The sequence below is a fragment of the Dendrobates tinctorius genome, unplaced genomic scaffold, assembly GCF_039654945.1.
Source record: "Dendrobates tinctorius isolate UK_male_01 unplaced genomic scaffold, ASM3965494v1 ptg000113l, whole genome shotgun sequence".
Taxonomy (NCBI): domain Eukaryota; kingdom Metazoa; phylum Chordata; class Amphibia; order Anura; family Dendrobatidae; genus Dendrobates; species Dendrobates tinctorius.
This window is the reverse complement of record NW_027361781.1, coordinates 14,809,553-14,831,658: the sequence shown is the minus strand read 5'-3', so window position 1 is coordinate 14,831,658 and position 22,106 is coordinate 14,809,553. Positions and strand designations below refer to the sequence as shown.

General features: G+C 43.6%; 1 protein-coding gene across 13 annotated transcripts in view; it reads right to left on the bottom strand.

Annotated features, from left to right (window-relative positions):
- The window catches only part of CELF4 (CUGBP Elav-like family member 4), a 1,497,717-nt gene that overhangs the window by 297,695 nt on the left and 1,177,916 nt on the right, over positions 1–22,106 (bottom strand). For 8 of the 13 annotated variants that reach the window (XR_012234844.1, XM_073589796.1, XM_073589798.1 and 5 more), the window contains exon 4: positions 11,413–11,541. The exons of 2 other annotated variants lie outside the window; for them this stretch is intronic. Coding sequence is in view for 10 of the 11 variants with exons in the window: in XM_073589796.1 (XP_073445897.1) it covers positions 11,413–11,541 (129 nt within the window). In the remaining variant the exon portion in view is untranslated. The remainder of the gene's footprint in view (positions 1–11,412; positions 11,542–22,106) is intronic. 3 more of the 13 variants (XM_073589791.1, XM_073589794.1, XM_073589795.1) reach the window with 1 other exon arrangement.

Here is a 22,106-nt window from a genome sequence, read left to right as displayed (position 1 = left end):
TCTGAATGCAAACAGAAAAGTTTCAATTCATAGGCAGCAACCAAAAGTCATAAAAAGGTCACTGTATTAAATAGAAAAAAACATATACCGTATACAAAGTCATAGATCTTTATACTTTTCAATGTCATTCATATAAAATGGAAAAACCTTCAGATCTGTTATGAATGTTCCTATCCGACGTTACATTTTCTTTGCTTTAGGTAAGATATTCCTTTTTGGTTGCTAAATACATAATTCTTAGCATAATATCTAAAAACAGCCCTGTCTATTGGTGACTAATGTCAGAGTATGAACATCTTGTAATTAGAGCTTTCTATGGTAAGTGCTATTATAGGTATGATTCATGCTTCACTGAGCACATGGGCGTCCGAGACAAAAATAGTGAGAATGATCTGGGACTAGGAATAAGGCAGAGCTGGGTCATAATGGAAAGCCATCATTGGACAAGAAGAATCTGGAAGCTACGAGCGAGCTAATTACACTTCCTAGAGCCTCTATTTCCTGCAGTAGTCACAGCAGTCCCACTATTGTTTCCCCAGTAATCACAGCAGTACTTTTCTTACTTCCCTAGTAGTTACAGAAATACTTTCACTTCCCCAGTAGACACAGCAGTCAGGAGGACTATTCTCACTTCCTCAGTAGTCACAGCATTACTACTCTCACTTCCCCAGTGGTCTCAGCAGTACTACTCTCACTTTCTCAGTAGTCACAGCAGTCCCACTTTTGTTTCCCCTATCATCACAGCAGTACTACTCTCACTTCCCCAGTAGTCACAGCAGTACTACTCTCACTTCCCCAGTAGTCACAGCAGTACTACTCTCACTTCCTCAGTAGTCACAGCAGTGTTGCTCTCATTACCCCAGCAGTCACAGCAGTGCTCCTCCCAGAGCAGTAGTAGTCTTACTTCCTCAGTAGTCATAGCAGTACTACTCTCAATTCCCCAGTAGTCACAGCAGTACTACTCTCACTTCCCCAGTAGTCACAGCAGTACTACTCTCACTTCCCCAGTAGTCACAGCAGTACTACTCTCACTTCCCCAGTAGTCACAGCAGTACTACTCTTCCCCAGTCGTCACAGCAGTACTACTCTCACTTCCCCAGTAGTCACAGCAGTACTCCTCTCACTTCCTCAGTAGTCACAAAAATATTGCTCTTACTTCCACAGTAGTCGCAGCAGTACTACTCTCACTTTCCTAGTCGTCACAGCAGTACTACTCTCACTTCCTCAGTAGTCACAGCAGTATTGCTCTCATTACCCCAGCAGTCACAGCAGTGCTCCTCCCAGAGCAGTAGTACTATTACTTCCTCAGTAGTCACAGCAGTACTATTCTCAATTCCCCAGTAGTCACAGCAGTACTACTCTCACTTCCCCAGTAGTCACAGCAGTACTACTCTCATTACCCCAGCAGTTACAGCAGTGCTCCTCCCACAGCAGTAGTACTCTTACTTCCTCAGTAGTCACAGCAGTACTACTCTCAATTCCCCAGTAGTAACAGTCGTACTACTCTCAATTCCCCAGTAGTCACAGAAATATTATTTTCAGTTCCTTAGTAGTCACAGCAGTACTACTCTCACTTCCCCAGTAGTCACAGCAGTACTACTCTCACTTCCCCAGTAGTCACAGCAGTACTACTCTCATTACCCCAGCAGTTACAGCAGTGCTCCTCCCACAGCAGTAGTACTCTTACTTCCTCAGTAGTCACAGCAGTACTATTCTCAATTCCCCAGTAGTCACAGCAGTACTACTCTCACTTCCCCAGTAGTCACAGCAGTACTACTCTCATTACCCCAGCAGTTACAGCAGTGCTCCTCCCACAGCAGTAGTACTCTTACTTCCTCAGTAGTCACAGCAGTACTACTCTCAATTCCCCAGTAGTAACAGTCGTACTACTCTCAATTCCCCAGTAGTCACAGAAATATTATTTTCAGTTCCTTAGTAGTCACAGCAGTACTACTCTCACTTCCCCAGTAGTCACAGCAGTACTACTCTCACTTCCCCAGTAGTCACAGCAGTACTACTCTCACTTCCTCAGTAGTCACAGCAGTGTTGCTCTCATTACCCCAGCAGTCACAGCAGTGCTCCTCCCAGAGCAGTAGTAGTCTTACTTCCTCAGTAGTCATAGCAGTACTACTCTCAATTCCCCAGTAGTCACAGCAGTACTACTCTCACTTCCCCAGTAGTCACAGCAGTACTACTCTCACTTCCCCAGTAGTCACAGCAGTACTACTCTCACTTCCCCAGTAGTCACAGCAGTACTACTCTCACTTCACCAGTAGTCACAGCAGTACTACTCTCACTTCCCCAGTAGTCACAGCAGTACTCCTCTCACTTCCTCAGTAGTCACAAAAATATTGCTCTTACTTCCACAGTAGTCGCAGCAGTACTACTCTCACTTTCCTAGTCGTCACAGCAGTACTACTCTCACTTCCTCAGTAGTCACAGCAGTATTGCTCTCATTACCCCAGCAGTCACAGCAGTGCTCCTCCCAGAGCAGTAGTACTATTACTTCCTCAGTAGTCACAGCATTACTATTCTCAATTCCCCAGTAGTCACAGCAGTACTACTCTCACTTCCCCAGTAGTCACAGCAGTACTACTCTTATTACCCCAGCAGTTACAGCAGTGCTCCTCCCACAGCAGTAGTACTCTTACTTCCTCAGTAGTCACAGCAGTACTACTCTCAATTCCCCTGTAGTAACAGTCGTACTACTCTCAATTCCCCAGTAGTCACAGAAATATTATTTTCAGTTCCTTAGTAGTCACAGCAGTACTACTCTCACTTCCCCAGTAGTCACAGCAGTACTACTCTCACTTCCCCAGTAGTCACAGCAGTACTACTCTCACTTCCCTAGTAGTCACAGCAGTCCCACTTTTTTCCCCAATAGTAACAGCAGTACTCCTCTCACTTCCCCAGTAGTCACAGAAATATTGCTCTTACTTCCACAGTAGTCGCAGCAGTACTACTCTATCTTTCCTAGTCATCACAGCAGTACTACTCTCACTTCCCCAGTAGTCACAGCAGTATTATTCTCCCTTCCCCAGATCCCCAGTAGTCACAACAGTACTGCTCTCATTTCAATTAATGATAACAGCAGAGCCATCCCGACCTCAGCAGGTAGTCACAGTTCGATTACCCCAATTTTTCTATAGCAATATCCTTTCTATCTTTATTGTATACTCAACTTTTCCTTTTCCCCCTGCTGGCAGGATGCTCCTGTGCTTATGAATAGAGATTTGTATCTTCTGCCTGTTAGATAGAATATAAGGCAAATCCAATGAACATAGTGGGTGGAGAATATAAGTAAAGTAGAGCAAGATACAATCTCATACACCCACAATAGGCAGGGACAATAAATGACCAACTGTAATAGTATACTCACAGACAGAGGACATAACCAGTCATAGGGTCAAAAAAGCAAATAAAATCAATTTTATTGCTACATAAAAGATCATACAGACGAACAGGCACAAAGTGAAGCTAGAAGATGGAAAGGTCATTCTAACCACATGTAGGAGGCCCAAGGTAGGTATGTCAGAAGGCAGGTACATACCATCATAGTAGTGAACACATAACACATTGCTCATATATGCACAATGGCAATAGAGAATACCCAAAATAGGCAAGATTATCAAGGACAGAATTAGGCTACATTCATCAAATAAATAAACAGCACTAAGCATGCACCATAATGAAAAGATATATATACAAGTACCTTAGAGAGGCAAGGCCGCCTTCCTGCACAGTCCTACCCGCCCCTGTTTATTTGATGAATGAGGCCTAATTCTGACATATCTACCATGGGCCTCCTACATGTGGTTAGAATTACCTTTCCATCTTCTAGCTTCACTTTGTGCCTGTTCGTCTGTATGATCTTTTATGTACCAATAAAATTGATTTTATTTGCTTTTTTGACCCTATGACTGGTTTTGTCCTCTGTCTGTTAGATAGAAGCAGACTGTGACCTATTCTGCGGGAAAAAATGTTTCCCGATGATGCCAACCGTTTAGCATTGTCTACCAAATGTAAGAAAATAAATGCACAAACAGATCTTATTACCAAGATAATTGCAATTTAAGAGGGTGTTGCTTGATGAGTCATCATAAGTAGTTCTCAAATGGGTACCTTGCCGACCAGTTAGGGTCTGACCACTGGGACTAGCACTGATTGGTAGATCGGGGGAAATTTATCCTCAATGGTTATCCACGTTATAAAACAGAAAGGCAGTGCAAATGTGGCGCCCCTGAGGCTTCAGTTGTCACAGAGGTACTGCACCTTCTCCTACGGTGTGGTACCCCACCATCCATGTAGGGTGGGAACTCCCTTCCACATACCAACACCTGCACCCCACACACAGGATAGTTCAGCAGGGACCCATCCATGCTTTATGCTGGAAAGGTCATAGGATGCCTTTTGTGGTCCCTGGCTTCGTAACACGAGAGGTGCTGGGGAGGCGGGTGGAGTTAGATATAAAAGAGAGGGAAGGTGTAGGATTTCAAGTCAATCCGGAGAAGAGGGCAGGCGGAGTAGGAGAGGACAGCCACTCGGTGAGGAATGGGGAGCCCTGGAAGAAGGGATGGAGGAAGGAGTGCTGCAGCTGCCCCAGTGAACTGGGCCAGCTGGCACGGGAAGGAAGAGAAGGAGAAAGAGACGTAGACTGGAGACTACAGATTCCATAAGAGAGATAGAACAGATCGGAACGAAGGAGAATAGAAGGACGGTGGGAAGCAGGTTGAGAAAGATAGAGAACCCTTCCAGTCCAGAGCGCAAAGGCCGGGGCCCAGTCCCCGAGGTTGATTGGATCTTTATGTCCGGCAACAGACACCGGAGGAGTAGTGAGCCACTAACGCCTTACTCCCATCATAGACTTGGGACACAACAGCAACTGGATAGTGAGCCGGGACGCAGAGAGGAGTCCCCGAAGCAGGCTACAGCTGTCTGTCATACAAGTAAAGACTAGGAACACCTAGAGAGAGGCATTCCAGGGTAACAAAGTACTGGAGTGCTACGCACCTAAAGGCGCATTGGAGGAGTCGTTCAGTAAAATACATATTGGCGGAGTGTGGAAGGGAGAATCCTATCCTGCCTGGAGGATGGCTGGGGCCCTGACCTGAAGAACACAGTGTGGAGGCAGGCAGTTGTGTGAACTGCAAACAGTGAGTAAAGCCTTGGAACCGCATACTCTGGTGTCCTCCAGTTATTCCAGCACCGCTACACCTGGGTACCTGCACCTACACCAACTGCGCCTCCCCGCCATTACTTCATCTACACTGCCATGGGACTACAGCTCCGCCTGTGGGGAGCTTTACCATCTAAGCTGCGCATACCATCAGACCCAGAGGATCTGCCCACAGCATCGGCCTAACACCACACTTGCCGAGCACCACAGGTGGCGTCACAAACTATTCCAATAAACTTTAACACCATTAACATCACCGCCATTGATATTGGGCGCCCAGGGCCACGGACCGGGTCACCGCTGCTGTGACACATTTCCCCTGACACCAGCCCGGTACTGAGTACCCCACTGCCCTGGGTGTGATTGCGAGCCAATTTTGGCATCACGAACAGGATGACGAGACCCGATGCCATCGGGTTCTGTGTGCCTTGGATTTACAACTTTTGAAAATGTGCAAAAGACCAAATTTAATAGACTGTGACATGAATCTCAAAAATGTCCGCTGGCGTGGAGAAGAAGGGCGTAAAGAGATGGGAGGTCCTAAGAAAAGACCGTGAAGAGTATTGGGCCTTCACTGCCTGAATTACTATGTGACAGCGACATGGCCCACCCCCCGAGGGGTTCGTACACTGGCTTGGTATGGCGGCGCTGGAAGAAGACGCCGCCCCCGGAAGGAGGGGCAGAGGAAGCCAGTGGCGAGCAGAAGGGCGGAGCAAGAAGAAGAACGCGAGAACGCCATTTTGGAGTGTGAGGGGAGGATGTCTGGAGAGCGCGCGGAGGTTGAGTTGGAACTCCAACCATGGCTGAAGACTCCGACCCGATCACAGAGATGAACCGCCAGCAGCTGGAGGATGAAATCGCCCAGCTGACGTGCCGTCTGCGATTGGTGCAGGAGGCCGTATGGAGACAGAGCAGGCCGCACGCCCAGGAGGGGCCTACATCTGCGGTGACTGCCGCCGCTGCACCGGAGCAGAGATCACACCGCCAGGAGGCCCCAGGTATGTCCGATGTCCCGAAACCTGGGAAGGCCCTGGTGTTCCCCACGGTCGCAGTGGCTGGCCAGGTCGTGCTAGATCTGGTCTGGGACCGGGATACCAGTCCCTGGAGGGGAACAGCACTAGTAACCTAAAGTAACTCTCATTACCAAGGAGGGTTTGTTTGCACCAGTTGTGCCTTTTTCTATTTTTGCTATCATGTTTTTGTTTTTCTGGTAGCACGTTTGTTGCCCTGTTTTGATTGGCAGCGTTCTTCAAATTTGAACTAGCGATCATGAGCTTGGAGTGATCCAAAAACTTTTATTGTAAATAGTTGCACCTCTTTAGGTGCCCTTTCTTGGTTTTATATATAGGACCCTTTTGTGAAGATAATGGTTACACAAAGACAATTTGCGAAGATGATGTTTTTGAATGGACACTTTTCGAAGAATGATGTCTACCTCAAGGGACACTGCAAGAAATCCCGGCTGGGAGCAGTGTTCAGCACTTTGCAAGAATCTTTGAATGTTTTATGATAACATATTTGATAATGTTGTGTCTTATGAAAAGTAAATGTCTTTTATAACATGTTTGATACAGAAAATTAGAAAAGTTTTGAGATAGAATGTGAGAATTGAATAAAGAATAAAGAATTGAAAGTGACAGGTGACAGGCCAAGTACAGATGGTCAGTGTCTTGCGTCCAGTAGAAAGAGAGAGAAAGAATAATTGCACTTTGGACTAGGAATTGCAGTTAAAGAAAATTTTTGATGCTAAGATAGGAAGTTAGCCTGTTTGTAACGTTTAAGAAATGTGCCTCCTACATTAGGAAGATTAGATAATTATTGTTAAACTGCATTTAAAATTTTTGTGTGTTCCTGTATTGTACTTTTGTTGTCTTGCAGCCCGCGGACGTGCTGTGTTTAACGGGGGGGTATGTGGCGCCCCTGAGGCTTCAGTCGCCACAGAGGTACTGCACCTTCTCCTAAGGTGTGGTATCCCACCATCCAGGTAGGGTGGGAACTCCCTTTCACATTCCAACACCTGTACCCCACACACAGGATAGTTCAGCAGGGACCCATCCATGCTTTATGCTGGAAAGGTCTTAGGGTGTCTTTTGTGGTCCCTGGCTTCATAACACGAGAGGTGCTGGGGAGGCGGGTGGAGTTAGATATAAAAGAGAGGGAAGGTGTAGGATTTCAAGTCAGTCCGGAGAATAGGGCAGGTGGAGTAGGAGAGGACAGCCACTCGGTGAGGAGTGTGGAGCCCTGGAAGAAGGGATGGAGGACGGAGTGCTGCAGCTGCCCAGTGAACTGGGCCAGCTGGCACGGGAAGGATGAGAAGGAGAAAGAGACGTAGACTGGAGACTACAGATTCCATAAGAGAGAACAGATCGGAACGAAGGAGAATAGAAGGACGGTGGGAAGCAGGTTGAGAAAGAGAGAGAACCCTTCCAGTCCAGAGCGCAAAGGCCGGGGCCCGGTCCCCGAGGTTGATTGGATCTTTATGTCCGGCAACAGACACCGGAAGAGTAGTGAGCCACTAACGTCTTACTCCCATCATAGACTTGGGACACAACAGCAACTGGATAGTGAGCCGGGACGCAGAGAGGAGTCCCCAAGCAGGCTACAGCTGTCTGTCATACAAGTAGAGACTAGGATAGAGAGGCATTCCAGGGTAACTAAGTACTGGAGTGCTTCGCACCTAAAGGCGCATTGGAGGAGTCGTTCAGTAAGGTACATATTGGCGGAGTGTGGAGGGGAGAATCCTATCCTGCCTGGAGGTTGGCTGGGGCCCTGACCTGAAGAACACAGTGTGGAGGCAGGCAGTTGTGTGAACTTCAAACAGTGAGTAAAGCTTTGGAAACGCAAACTCTGGTGTCCTCCAGTTATTCCAGCACCGCTACACCTGGGTACCTGCACCTACACCAACTGCGCCTCCCCGCCATTACTTCATCTACACTGCCCTGGGACTACAGCTCCGCCTGTGGGGAACTTTACCATCTAAGCTGCGCATACCATCAGTCCCAGAGGATCTGCCCGCAGCGTCGGCCTAACACCACACTTGCCGACTACCACAGATGGCATCACGAACTATTCCAATAAACTTTAATGCCATTAACATCACCGCCATTGAAATTGGGCGCCCAGGGCCACGGACCGGGTCACCGCTGCTGTGACACATTCCCCCTGACACCGGCCCAGTACTGAGTACCCCACTGCCCTTGATGTGAGGGTGACCCACAAACATCCGACTGCAGCTCCATTCAATCTCTATGGGGCTGCTGAAAAAAGACGAGTGCAGCGCTCAGCAGCCACGTAAGGAATTAATGGAGCACGTGTCTCACATGCACACTCCTGTTTCATTCTAACGGTAATAAAAGTGTGCAGTTCTGCCGATCGGTGTGCGTCCGAGTTGTTAGACTCCCATCTATAGGCAAGTTATTACCTATACTCTTGATAGGTGATAACTTGATTCAATGGACAACCCCTTTAAGTATAAGTAGCCCATAAATAGTAATTCAATGCAATGTTGCAACATGCATGCAAAAATGCCCAACAGGCTGCAATTCACAGCATAACCATTGGATGGCCACATAGAAACACACATAGCAGCAACATCTCCTGACAGAGTATTGAAAAATTATGCTTTTTTTTTTCCAAAGCTGGTTATCTCATTCTGTTCATCTTCGGATATATCGAGCCAAACAGCAAAAGAGCACATCTGTATCCTAGTGATTATGGCTTTTCAGAAAAAAAAGGGGATAGGGATGGACTCTACTTATACCCTTATTTTTAATATTTTTCATTTTGGCAGGATCAGTACTATTTAATCTATATTAATCAATTCATCTATCAATCATTAATCGACAATCATGGAGATTGTTTCATAGTCTGCAAGTGGTGAGAAGAACCATTTTTAATGCGTAGTGAGGGCCCCTCATCTTGCTGTGAGGTGCTTCTTAAAGATGGCGGTTTTTCTGTTACCAAGGACCATTGGAAAGTCCGACTATAAAGTCTTTGTCAAGATCCATATTTATAATGGTACTTAAACCCTCATTAGATGTGATTTATCTGGTGCTCTCTGTTTGTCCACGAACATTTCAGGATGTGATTCATTCACTGGAATAGAATAGTCGGTGGGCGTTGTGATTTTATATCTAATTTCCACAGCTTGATGAAACAATCAAAGCTTACAAGATATATAGCGGAACACTGGATGCGCCCCAAAAATGATTATATGCCATCTCTATGTTTCCCAGGCTTCAAAAGGAACCTGCCACCAGGTTTTTCCCATATAAAGTAGGGCCAGCCCCTGTATACCCTGATAGACAACATTCTAAATCGCTGAACAACTGCCCCCAATGCGTTCTATGTAACACAAGAAGACCTTTCATTATACTCACCTATGGTGAGGTCTGGTCTGATGGACGCCTCTGTTCTTGATCCGGCACCTCCTCTCTTCTTGTGATCGCCGTCCTCCTTCTTGCTTCATGTGGATGATGCATCCTATGTCATGCACACAGTGACCCCCATCGTGCTCATGCGCAGGTATACTTGTCTCTGCCTTGCTGAAGGCAGAGCAAAGTACCGTAATGCGTATGTGCGGGAAAAGGGCAAAGAGCGCCGGCGCATGCGTGCTACAATACTTTTTAGAGAGAAGTACGCCTGCACATGACCACAATGAGGGACATTCTGTTGACGATGTAGAAGAGATGAGACACCAGATCAAGACCAGCAACGCCCATTGAACCAGGCAGTCCTGCAGGTGAGTATAATAAAAGCTATTTTTTGTGCTATGAAGAGCGTATTGTACAGTGGGGAAAAAAGTATTTAGTAATGAATCTTGCCAAATCAGACAAAGTGATTTTCTGGATTTGTTTTCTCATTTTGACTCTCATAGTTGTCGTCTATCTATGATGTCAATTACAGGCCGCTCTCATCATTTTAAATGGGAGAACTTGCACACTTGGTGGCTGACTGAATACTTTTTTCCCCATTGTATATGCAGCATTCTAGAGGGCGTACAGGTGCTGGTCCTACTTTATATGGGAAAAAACCTGGTGACAGGTTCCTTAAGGCCATGTGCGCACGTTGCGTTTAAATCCGGACGCTGAAAACCGGACTCCTTTCCAGAGATCGCGCAGTTTTTTTCCACGCGATTTTACCGCGATTATGTTTGCGATTTTGCCTCGATTTTCGCGTGCGATATTCAAGCACTTTCCAAGCGATTTGAAGCATCGCTTGGAAATAATAATAATAATAATCTTTATTTTTATATAGCGCTAACATATTCCGCAGCGCTTTACAGTTTGAACATATTATCATCACTGTCCCTGATGGAGCTCACAATCTAAATAAGTGATTGACAGGTTGGTCACACTAGTCAAACAGCGTTTGACAAGTGTGACCAGGTTTTTACTATTGAGGCTGCCTATGCGGCATCAATAGTAAAAGAAAGAATGTAAAAAATGATAAAAAAATAAAAAATCGGGGTATATTTACCTTCCGACGTCCCGCGCAGTCTCAGCGACGCTCCCGTTCCCAGCGATGCCTTGCGAGAGCTGTGATGACGTTGGTCTCGCGTTGCTATAGCGATCTCACGAGACCGCTAGAGTAACGAGAGACTACGTCATCACAGGTCCTTGCCGCAAGGCATTACTGGGAACGCTGAGGCCCGGGATGGCAGAGCGGGACGTCGGAAGGTAAATATACCCATATTTTTTATTTTTTATTCTTTTTTTTTTACAGGGGTATGGTACCCAGGGCCTGGAGGACAGTCTCCTCTCCTCCACACCGTGGGTACCATCCGCACATGAGACGCTTAACTTTGCGCATGGTGGGCATAGCCATATACGGGAAGTAAGCGATTCTCATGCATTCCTATGGGTGCGGAATCGCGGCAATTCATTGCGATTCCGCACAAAAGAATGAGCATGCTGCAATTTTTTCCGCAATGCGATTCAGCCGCGGAAAAAAGCGCAGCATTAGCACAGCATGTGCGGAATGCCATAGGAATGCATGGGGGGCGTTCTGTACACGATTTTTAAACGTTTTCGCAGTGTTTTCGCACCGAAAATCGCGGCAAAAACGCTTAAAAATCGCATCGTGGGCAAACAGCCTAAGGACGCTTTTTACATGAGCAGAAAATACTAATCTCATGCCAATATGTGTATCTGCCAGTAGGACAGTCAACTGAGGTGTAATACAGAATTCTATCAAAAGATAGTAATGAAGTAGAAACCGAGCTGCATCGATTCTACCTTTGCTGTTCCCATCTGGTCCTCGAAGGATTGTACATTCTTCAATGTTCCCAAAGGCTTCAAATAGTCGGCGGACGTCATCCTCTGACTGCTGTTTATTCAGCATACCCACAAAAAGTTTTCTGTCTTCTGGAACAAAATTAAGAGATGCTTACCATATTTTACAAGAACCGCTGACAAAGCAACATGTGTTCAAAATTGTTAGAAAGTAAGATACATACATAGAAGTATAGATAAATAGATAGATAGATAGATAGATAATGGATAGATAGATAGATAGATAGATAGATAGATAGATAGACAGATAGATAATAGATAGATGATAGATAGTTAGAGAATTATGGATGAATGGACAAATAGATTCTAGAGATGAGTAAATCTTATGAGTTTTGAATTTGCCAGGTTCACCAAATTTTTCCAGGAAATTCAATTTGAGCAGAATTGATTTTGCCATAAAAAAGTATTCCAAAGCCTCAATTTCCATGAAAATATGTGTATGAAACAGTGACTATCTCAGAAAAGTACCTATGGGACAAGATAGCGTAATAGGGTTATAGCCGTATTAATTAAATCGGTATTTAGTTATACAGCACACATGCTATCCGTAGAATTTGTCCAGTGTCTTACGTCTTACTTTCCCTATCTCTATGGCCAAGTTTTGAGCTGTAACGTTATCTTACTATCTAGAGTCACCATAAAATGGCAGCTGCTATTCTTGCTTTGGCTTTTAAAAAGACTATGATGGTTCCTCTTGATTGGTATTGCTACTGTATACCATGTGATATGATAGCTGGAAGGAATTATGAGGAAACCCGACTAGAGGTCATGTGAGCCTTCTCTGGCTGATGCAATATTCTGCAATGTGTAAAATGGTGGGGACATTTTTTAGGTGATTAGCACAAAGTTGGCTCAATAAATTCCCAAATATTTGGCACAAATTCGATGTACAGCGAGGAAATTCTCTCATCTCATATAGATAGAATGATATAAAAGAAATAATCATGATAGATAGATAGATAATAGATAGATAATAGAAAGATAGATAACAGATTGATAGATGATAGATAGATAGATAATAGATAGACAATAGAAAGATACTGTAGATAACAGATAGATAGAGAATAGATAGCTAGATACATAGATACATAGATAGATAATAGATAGACAATAGATACATGGATAGATAACAGATAGATAGATGATAAATAGATAGATAATAGATAGGCAATAGAAAGATAGACAACAGATAGATAGAGAATAGATAGATAGATAATAGATAGATAGATATATAGATAGATAATATAGAGATAGGTAGATAGACAGACAGATAGATAATAGTTAGATAGATGATAGATAATAGATAGATAGATAGATAGATAGACAGATAGATAATAGGTAGCTAGACAGACAGATAGATAGATAATAGGTAGATAGATAATAGATAGATAGTAGGTGGATAAATAGATAGATGATAGAGAATAGAAATAGATAGATGATAGAGAATAGATAGATAGATAGATAGATAGATAGATAGATAGATAGATAGATGAGAACATTTTGTCGGGACATTTTGTTACTATAAGTAATGTAGTTACTTTGTGCAGCTGATCAAAGTAAAAAAAGAGTTTTAGTAAGTAAAGTAAGTAAGCAAGTAAAAAGCACAGACGCCCAGTCCTCTGACAACTTATATTCCGAGGCTCAGTGCTAAGCTGTCAGCAATGTCCCAGCCTCCACCCAAGAGTGGAGACCAGTGGTGAGACCTCCAGATGATCCTTCTATGTGAATGTTCCTTCCCTGCACAGAGTGAGCAATCTCCTGAAGATGGAGAGATAATTAACTCATTTGTAATTAGCTAAAGCAAATCATACTCTCCGAGCAGGCAGCAGTCATGTATTGTAGGCATGGAAGTGACAGGATAATTGTAGTTTAATTCTGGTGATAAATTTCACCCTGATTTGTCCTGCAGAGTTCATAAAATAGATTTGGACAGTTCTGCACATGAACCAATACACAGTATATGATCAGCTCTCCGAGCTAGAGGCGCTCCAAGACAAAACTCACTCTGAACCGGTCTCACTAATCTCCAAGAGCAAAGACCTCAGGAAAATGCAGCTGAGGCCTACTGGTAGACATAGAAGCCTCCCATCTTGTGATTTCCTAGACTGATTGTTAGGAGTGACTGATGAAAGTTTTTTCATATTCCAAAAAACAGCCCCGGCTGATCATGGCTCCTGATGTCCATGCATGGCTCGTAGACTTTCCGTGAGACACAACTTGGATAATCTGAAAATTTGACAGCAGCAGTCTTAGCAGTTTTAGTTGTTACTTGCAGCAATGACATTATGAACATTTATGTGAACTCTGCAGCCAGTCACTGACCTCAGTGATCATGTGACGTACAAGTTAGCATCACTGCTGTGGCCACTGATTGGTTGTAGAGGTCACACGGTTGTATGTGATGTCATCGTTCTAGGGAAGTAGACAAATTAGCATGAGAACCACTGGATTTTCAGCACTGGAGTTGAGGGGATTGAAGAGGTGAGTATTGTTTTAAAGTTTTTAAATTCTGGAGAAACCCCTAAGAGGAAAATATAAATCTATATTATTGCTTCCAACAGTGACATGCTATTCATACAGATATGTCCTTCTGCACTCTCCTGGGTACCTCAACATATGTTAACATGAGTAAGGCGAGATGGCCAGCTTTGTAAAAAAAAAATAGTTTTTGTGACATTCTGTTAGGAGATGTTTATGTTATATGTGTCTACATGTGACATGTTGTCGTTTGAAATGCCGTTTGTTGAAGGTTTTTTAAAAGGTGTAGTGAGAGATTGGGAGTCTTAAGGTGCTTCCACTGTGCAGTTTGTCCCACGTTCACCGTTAGGATTTACTTCTGAACCCACAACAAAACAGGATTCAGGCGTATGCGCCGATGAGGCCAGTGATTATAATGTTTCCGACCGAGTCAGTTTGTGCTCTGACGTGCATCATTTTGGGACTCATGCGCTTACTGGAGGCAGACACTCAGATGTATTCTACTATGTCGGGGTGTTCACCTCAAGTATGCGTATACGCCCCATAATGATGTGAAGCCATCTGCCGGAATCCTGATTTCGGGGGATTCAGAAATAAGCCCCAAAATGACCACTGAACGTGGGCAAGAACACTATGTGAAAGGGGACTTGGGCTTTTTTTTTTACACTTCCCGTGTTTCTTGCAACCCGTTTTTGAGGGCCTTTTTTGCTGGCCGTATTGCCATGATATTTGCGGTCTCCCACAAAAACGGGCTGCAAAAAACCTTCTTGGATTGCCGTTTTTTCCCTGTTTTCCAGGTGTTTTTGTGGTACCACTGAAATCTACTGCGGCCGTGTCCGTAAGCCATGAAAAATATCGAGCAAGCTCGATATTTTTTCACTGCCTTATATACGGCCCTCAAGGCCGTACGGCGCATGGCGCTCCGATGAATTTTTGCGGCCCCATAGAAATCTATTGGGGCCGCAAAAACAGCCTGCAAAAACACGGCAAGTGTAAAAGAACCCTGCCAAAAAGGTGGACACACTGCTTTCTACTGATATGGAAAAATGGCGACCATTGTGTATCATCAGCCAGGAAATGATTGCATCTTCTGCCCCTGAAATCATTACAATCCCGCCTTACACATTTCAAAGATTTTTTTTTCAAAAAGTTAAGATGAATCTCCAAATAATGACAATAAGCAGTTTATATGAATCCATCCCTGTACAAGTACGGAGGATTAGGTACTATTACACGTAAGGAAAATTGCATTTATTTGTGGCAGCTCTGAGTGTAAATAACGATCGTACTTTTAAGCATTAAATTGCTCCATTGTATCCTATGGGGACAAGTGTAGGTTTAACATCTGCCCTTGAAGAATGTAGCGGCAAAGCCATTAATGGGGAGCAGCAACGAAGTCTATTGAGTCACCAAGGCAACTCTTTCCATGACTTCCTTCAATGTTAACTTCTTGGCCTTTGCGTTTGTGACCACCGAATTATCGCGCTAAGCCAAAAACACGTTCCTTAGACCTTTCGAGACAGCAATTTAGATTACATTTCTCATCTTTCCCTCTCATGTAAAGATAATCTCATCGGAGAATTGAAAGAGAGCAAACAGTAGACTCCTTATTGTGTGGAGGTTTGGCTACCATATCATTAACCACCATCGGCCACAAAGGCGAACCGTGGAAGAGCTAAAATAGAAGCTTATAATTGCAGCCACGCCGCCAAGCCATGGACACAATAGACCGGATTTTCCTTGGCATGTGCCCTCGTAGACTTTTCACATCAAATTAAAGTTGGCTTTTCAAGACTTCAGAAAGGGTAATTGAAACACTTCTTCACAATTGCTCCAACTTAAGTTCTATCTCCCTCATCTCAGCCTGTATCATTCCCGCTCGGAGACCAGACAAGCAGCATGGCCAGACCTCACTTAATATTAAAGTCTGTGATTAAATAGGATTCGCCAAAAGGAGACAAAGAGCTGAAGACCTGCCAATTGTTAATCCCTTGTTCGCTGCGCTTAAAAATTCAATTTCTGTCTTTCGAGAGGGAAGAAAAGAAGGAGGAATTTACTAGGGGTGTCTCATTCTGATGGGGTCTACTGATTTTCTCATGCACTTCAAATCTAAAGCCTCCCATTAATATGTATGCACATGACACACTTCTGCTCTCTGATTGTAACTATTATTTTTTGGCAATGATGTTATAAAAAAAAGACCACAATTGGACAAAGGCGACGCAAAATAAGGAATTAGCAGTCATGCGGAAGAATACTCTGCACACCAGTGGCCCTCCTTTATGGACATTCATCAATGAGGACCCCAGAAAAAGGGTCATTGTTTGACAGTTTCACTATTCCGAACTCGCACCTGTGCCCTTTCTATGATTTTAGACCTTCTTCGTTAATCTGTAAGCTCTTGAGGCTACGGCTTTTGATCTTTTTATAATAAGTTTTTGGTATTGGATCAGTTAACATACTGCACTGCCGAATCAATTCAGTTCATATTAAAGGTTAATCTCAGAAACACCAATATTAAGTTCAAGAGATTTTCCATCTTATTTTTTTAAATTGCTAAAAATAAAAATAAGACACAAACGTTTATTCCTTAGGATATAGGAAAAACTTGGGGACTCAAAGGCTGAGTGTTCAAACAAACCAGAGAATAGAGTTCTGAACTCAGTGTAATTAATCAGGAGGTAAGGTCCTGGATGGCAGGTATGTGTTACTGAGATGGTTTTATTTTAGCTGGATTTTGGGTCCGGGCTTTAGGAGTGACCAAAAGAGCCTCGGTGGGAAAGGTCGCTCCCATCTGTTCTAGCTCAGATAGTAGTAGGAGTATGCTGAGGGTGGACAAAGACAGAGCTGGTGGACAGTCTGCACTGCAGCCTGAGAGGTTCTTGTAATAACAAATTGATGAGACCATTTAATTGACTTTACCTTCCCTAGAGACAGCGGACTGTTTGGTTATTCATTTGTGCCAAAGAAAGGACTGTTATGTTATTCATTTGTGCTATGAAAAATGATTTTCATTTTGGAGCTGTAAAGTTTATGAAGGAAAATAAACTTTATTTTGATTAAAAAACCCTTTGCCTATGTGTATCCACTTGGCTACCAGAAAACTGAAGCCCCACACCGGGAAGCAGGTTCTGTAGTGCCCCATCTTTAATGGAGTGAAACTGCACATTCTCAACCTCCACACCTTTCACTGTCTATGGGACTGTCGGAAATAGCCAAGCGCTGAGCCTGGCTTACTATGGCACCCCCATAGACAGTGAATAGCACACAGATAGGTGCTAGGGATCTCAGTGGTTGGACAACAAGTGATGAGTAATTTGTCCCCTATCCAAAAGCCTATTTTGGGAATAACCCTTTAAAATGATTGTCTGCTTCAGAAAACCCATTCTAAATAACTTATTACCTAAGCATTCAGATTTAATAGAAATACATCCAGTATTCTCGAGAGCAAATTTTTAGCCAGAACTGAGAACAACCACAAAGGGGGATGTGGTCATTGATAAACAGACTATTAAAGGTAAAGGGTCATCAGAAATTTTAATTTTTTGTGTTATGTGTATTTTTTTTTTACTTGGCAATGATTTTTTTTTTCATATCTTGATCTTTAGCCACTGTGGCTATTTTAGATTCATACTTCATGTCCTTTCAGAAAGAGTTTACAGCAGTTTCCTTATCATCAGAGGCAGGATAATAATGACAAGTCACATCTCTGTGCACAGTGGATAACTCAGGATCCACCACTCACAACAGGAGATTTTACAGCTGACCCCGCTCCTCCTCCTTTCTAAATGACCTTTGCACATGCTCACTATATGCGTCAATGAGTCAGTCTATGTCTGCTAATGTGCATGTGGATTTCTTGGATCAACATTAAGTTAGAGTTTAAACAACACCAGTGACCAATGTGAAAGTTGCAAGATTTCTCATTTTTGACAAAGTTTGTAATATAGAAAAAAAACCCTTTTAAATACATTTAATACAAAAACCTGATTTAAACAATCGGTTGTTTTCTAATGATACATTACTATTAATTTCAAGGAGTCGGCTGGTTCTGTTTCATTTCTACCAGTGGTGGAACGGCAGGGAGTTTGAATACTTTCTACCATGTTGGACAATACCTTTTTTTGGTGAAGACAAGAGACAAACTTTGATAAGCTTAAATGGATTGTCTAGGACTTTAGCATTGATGTCTTAAGGCCCCGTCACACATAAAGATGCACCAGCGATCCCGACAGCGATACGACCTTGTCAGGATCGCTGGTGCATCGCTACATGATCGCTGGTGAGCTGTCAAACAGGCAGCTTCACCAGCGATCAGCACCAGCGAGGACGCTGGTATCTAAGGTAAATATCAGGTTACTAAGCGGTGCGCGTCACTTAGTTACCCGGGAGCTGCCAGCACACAGGTTTCTAAGGTACACATCGGGTAACTATGTGCCGCGCGCCGCTAAGTAACTCGATATTTACCTTAGAGACCAGCTCCCAATGCCTGCTTAGAGCACTGGGAGCCTTGCTGATCGTTGGCTCCCACTGCCACACGCAGCAATGCACGCTGGCCAACGGTAGAGCATTGATGAAAAAATGGCCCAGGCCGATCGAGCACGATCAGCAATACCCAGCGGTGGGGCCGGTCGCTCATCCCCGTCACACACAGTGATCTCGCTGGCGAGATCGCTGTGGCGTCACAAAATCAGCGATCTCGCTAGCGAGATCACTGTGTGTGACGGGGCCTTTATCCTTAGGATCGGTCATCAATGTCTGATCACCCGGCACCTCCACCAATCAGCTGTTCCTGATGTCGGCGGCGGCTGGAACTGCTCAGTTTCGGAACTGCACTGTACATCCATCTCCTATTCAAATCAATAGGATCAATGGATGTGCATTACCTGGCTGTGACCACTATTCTGTCAATGCATCTGTGGCAGTTGTGGTAGGCAACTCCGCCATCGAGCAGTTCCAGCTGCCACTGACACCAGGAACAACTGATAGGTGCCGGGGGTCACACTCCCACCGATCAGACATTGATGACCTATCCTAAGGATAGGCCATCAGTGTTAAAGTCCCAGACAACCCCTTTAATTTTTAAAGTCTTTAGGAACAAAAAGATGCTATAAAAAAGCGTAACATAGTATAAGGAAAAATACTACTCAGCTGATTCTGAATCTATGCAGAAGGAGCTTGGACTTGGGTTGACTTGGGTGGAATTCCTAAAAATTTGTTAAGAATTTATTTATTTACTTTTTTAATCTCATATTTCTCTTTTTTATTTATCTATTTATCTATTTTTTTGCCAATTTGAGTCCTAATATGATATATATTAGGTTATTTAATTATGAGGTATGAATTAATAGCATGAAAAAGATGACACACCCTTCCGAACCATGTGTGCCCGCTCCACACTCTGTTCTCAATGCTTTTGTAGTATTCTAAATTCACTTCCTTTTTTTTTCAAGAGGAAATTTAGATCCATTGTGCTGTCTGAAGGCAGGTGGACAGCTGGAGGCAGACATTGCTCCTGATCTAATGGTAATTCACACATTGTCAAAGTCTCTGATAAGGGAAGAGTTTCCCATCGAATCACATTTTCTTGGCGATTGTAATATAACCTGTAATATAACGTTATATCAAGGTACATTGTGAGATTCACTAGACTCTTACAATATAGCACGAATTATTCTCTGATATTCTGTACTCAGGCTATTCTCAATAAGATCAATTTTTAGGATCTTTTACTATTTGAGCTCCGTGTTGGTTATTGATTACTTTTTACCTCGAGTCTTTGGTGTGGTCAACACAAAGGTGGTAATAAACACCAGATGGACGACAGCCTAACCCAAGGACTACAGCTGGATTGTTTGAACCATTTCAAAGTAACATTGGTCTTCAATGGCAGACGGTGAAAAGAAGAGTCTGGCATGTCGAATTTTTTGGTTATTTTTTGGTTCTCAGTGGTGATAAGCTACCACCAGAGGTATCTTGCAGTGTTTCTTTCCTCTCTCCCTTTTGTGAGCACAAGTAGAACCATATATACAAGAGGGTTTGAAGAAACAAGTTTTCAATCGAAAGCTATCTAAGGTGTTTGACCAGCTTTACAGTATCTAAGCAGAGGACCACCTCAGCATTAGAAAAAAAAGTTGAAGTGGATGCGTACTAGTAGTGGCTGTTCAGCAACTCATGTTCAAAAGGTCAGAAGGTTCAGAACTTTAAAAAACAAGTATGTTGACAGTCTGAACCAGGAATACATATTAAGCCTTCAAGCTTCCTCTTCCATCAGCTACATTTCTATTCGCTACCTTATCCTCTAACCAGAATTATACTGTTCTACTTCACATTTTTGCCAAGTTGGACTCAGCTTTCTCGTGTACACCAGATAAAATGAGTCCAAGGGTCCACCCTCCATCTATATAGAACAAAAACAGGACAACTTTGAATTGCTTTCGGATGTTTGTTGGTATCATTGCCCAAACATGACGCATAATATCATCAAGATGGTCAAATAGATTTTTGAAATGACCTCGTAAGAAGTAGACCCAATTGGAATTGTCTTCTGCTGGACCTTTGATCACCCTGTTTGAGGCTAATTATTATATCTCAGTCTGGACCCACTGGGGGTTCATCCATTACCCTTTTAGGCTAATCTAACTGTGTATGTTCACTCGGTTTTTTTCATCAACCCACAAATTTTCAAGTCAGTGTTGTATAAAAGTTCTGAATAAGTAATAACGAAGAAAACATATAATAATAATAATAAATAATAATAATAAATTTTATTTTTATAGCGCCGACATATTCCGCAGCACTTTACATTTCAGAGGGGATTTGTACAGACAATAGACATTACAGCATAACAATAATCACAGTAGATTATAACACATACCAAGAGGAAAGAGGGCCCTGCTCGCAAGCTTACAGTCTATGAGGAAAGAGGGAGACACGAAAGGTGGGTGGTAACAGTTACCCTGAATTGTATGGACCAGTCATAATGTTAAGTGTGTAACAGTACAGACACAGAGGGCTAATGGAGGCATAAAGCATGTGGGAACATGATGCGGGGAACCTGGTTATGGTAAAACTTTTGGCTCTACCACACAGGGATAGATTAGGTTAATGTGTTGGGGTGGTAGGCCAGTCTGAATAAATGCGTTTTCAGGACACGCTTAAAATTGTGGGGATTGGGGACTAATCGTATTGACCTGGGAAGTGCATTCCAAAGAATTGGTGCGGCACGTGTAAAGTCTTGGAGACGGGAGTGGGAGGTTCTGACTATTGAGGATGCTAATCTCAGGTCATCAGCAGAACGGAGGGCGCGGGTAGGGTGGTATACTGAAACAAGGGAGGAGATGTAGGGTGGTGCTGAGCCATGGAGGGCTTTGTGAGTGAGGGTAATAAGTTTATACTGAATTCTGGAGTGGATGGGTAGCCAGTGTAATGACTGGCACAAGGTAGAGGCATCAGTGTAACAATTGGTGAGGAATATGATCCTGGCTGCAGCATTCAAGACAGATTGGAGGGGGGAGAGTTTGGTAAGAGGGAGACCGATTAGAAGAGAGTTACAATAGTCGAGACGAGAATGAATAAGAGAAACAGTAAGAGTTTTTGCAGAGTCAAAGGTAAGAAAAGGTCGAATTCTAGAAATGTTTTTGAGGTGCAGATGACAAGAGCGAGCCAGTGATCGAATGTGGGGGGCAAAGGAAAGCTCGGAATCAAGTATGACCCCAAGACAGCGGGCCTGTTGCTGGGGAGTAATAGTGGAACCACACACAGAAATGGCAATGTCGGGTATAGGTACATTAGTAGCGGGAGGAAACACCAGGAGTTCAGTCTTTGACAGGTTCAGTTTCAGATATAGTGAGGACATGATATTAGACACAGCGTTTAGACAATCGCCGGTGTTTTCTAGAAAGGCTGGCGTGATGTCAGGAGAAGAAGCGTATAATTGGGTGTCATCAGCATAGAGATGGTACTGGAAACCAAATCTACTGATTGTTTGACCAATAGGGGCAGTGTACAAGGAGAAGAGGAGGGGACCTAGAACCGATCCTTGGGGGACCCCAACAGTAAGGGGAAAATGAGAGGAGGAGGAACCGGCAAAAGATACAGTAAAGGAGCGGTCGGAGAGATAGGAGGAGAACAAGGAGAGAACGGTATCCTTGAGGCCA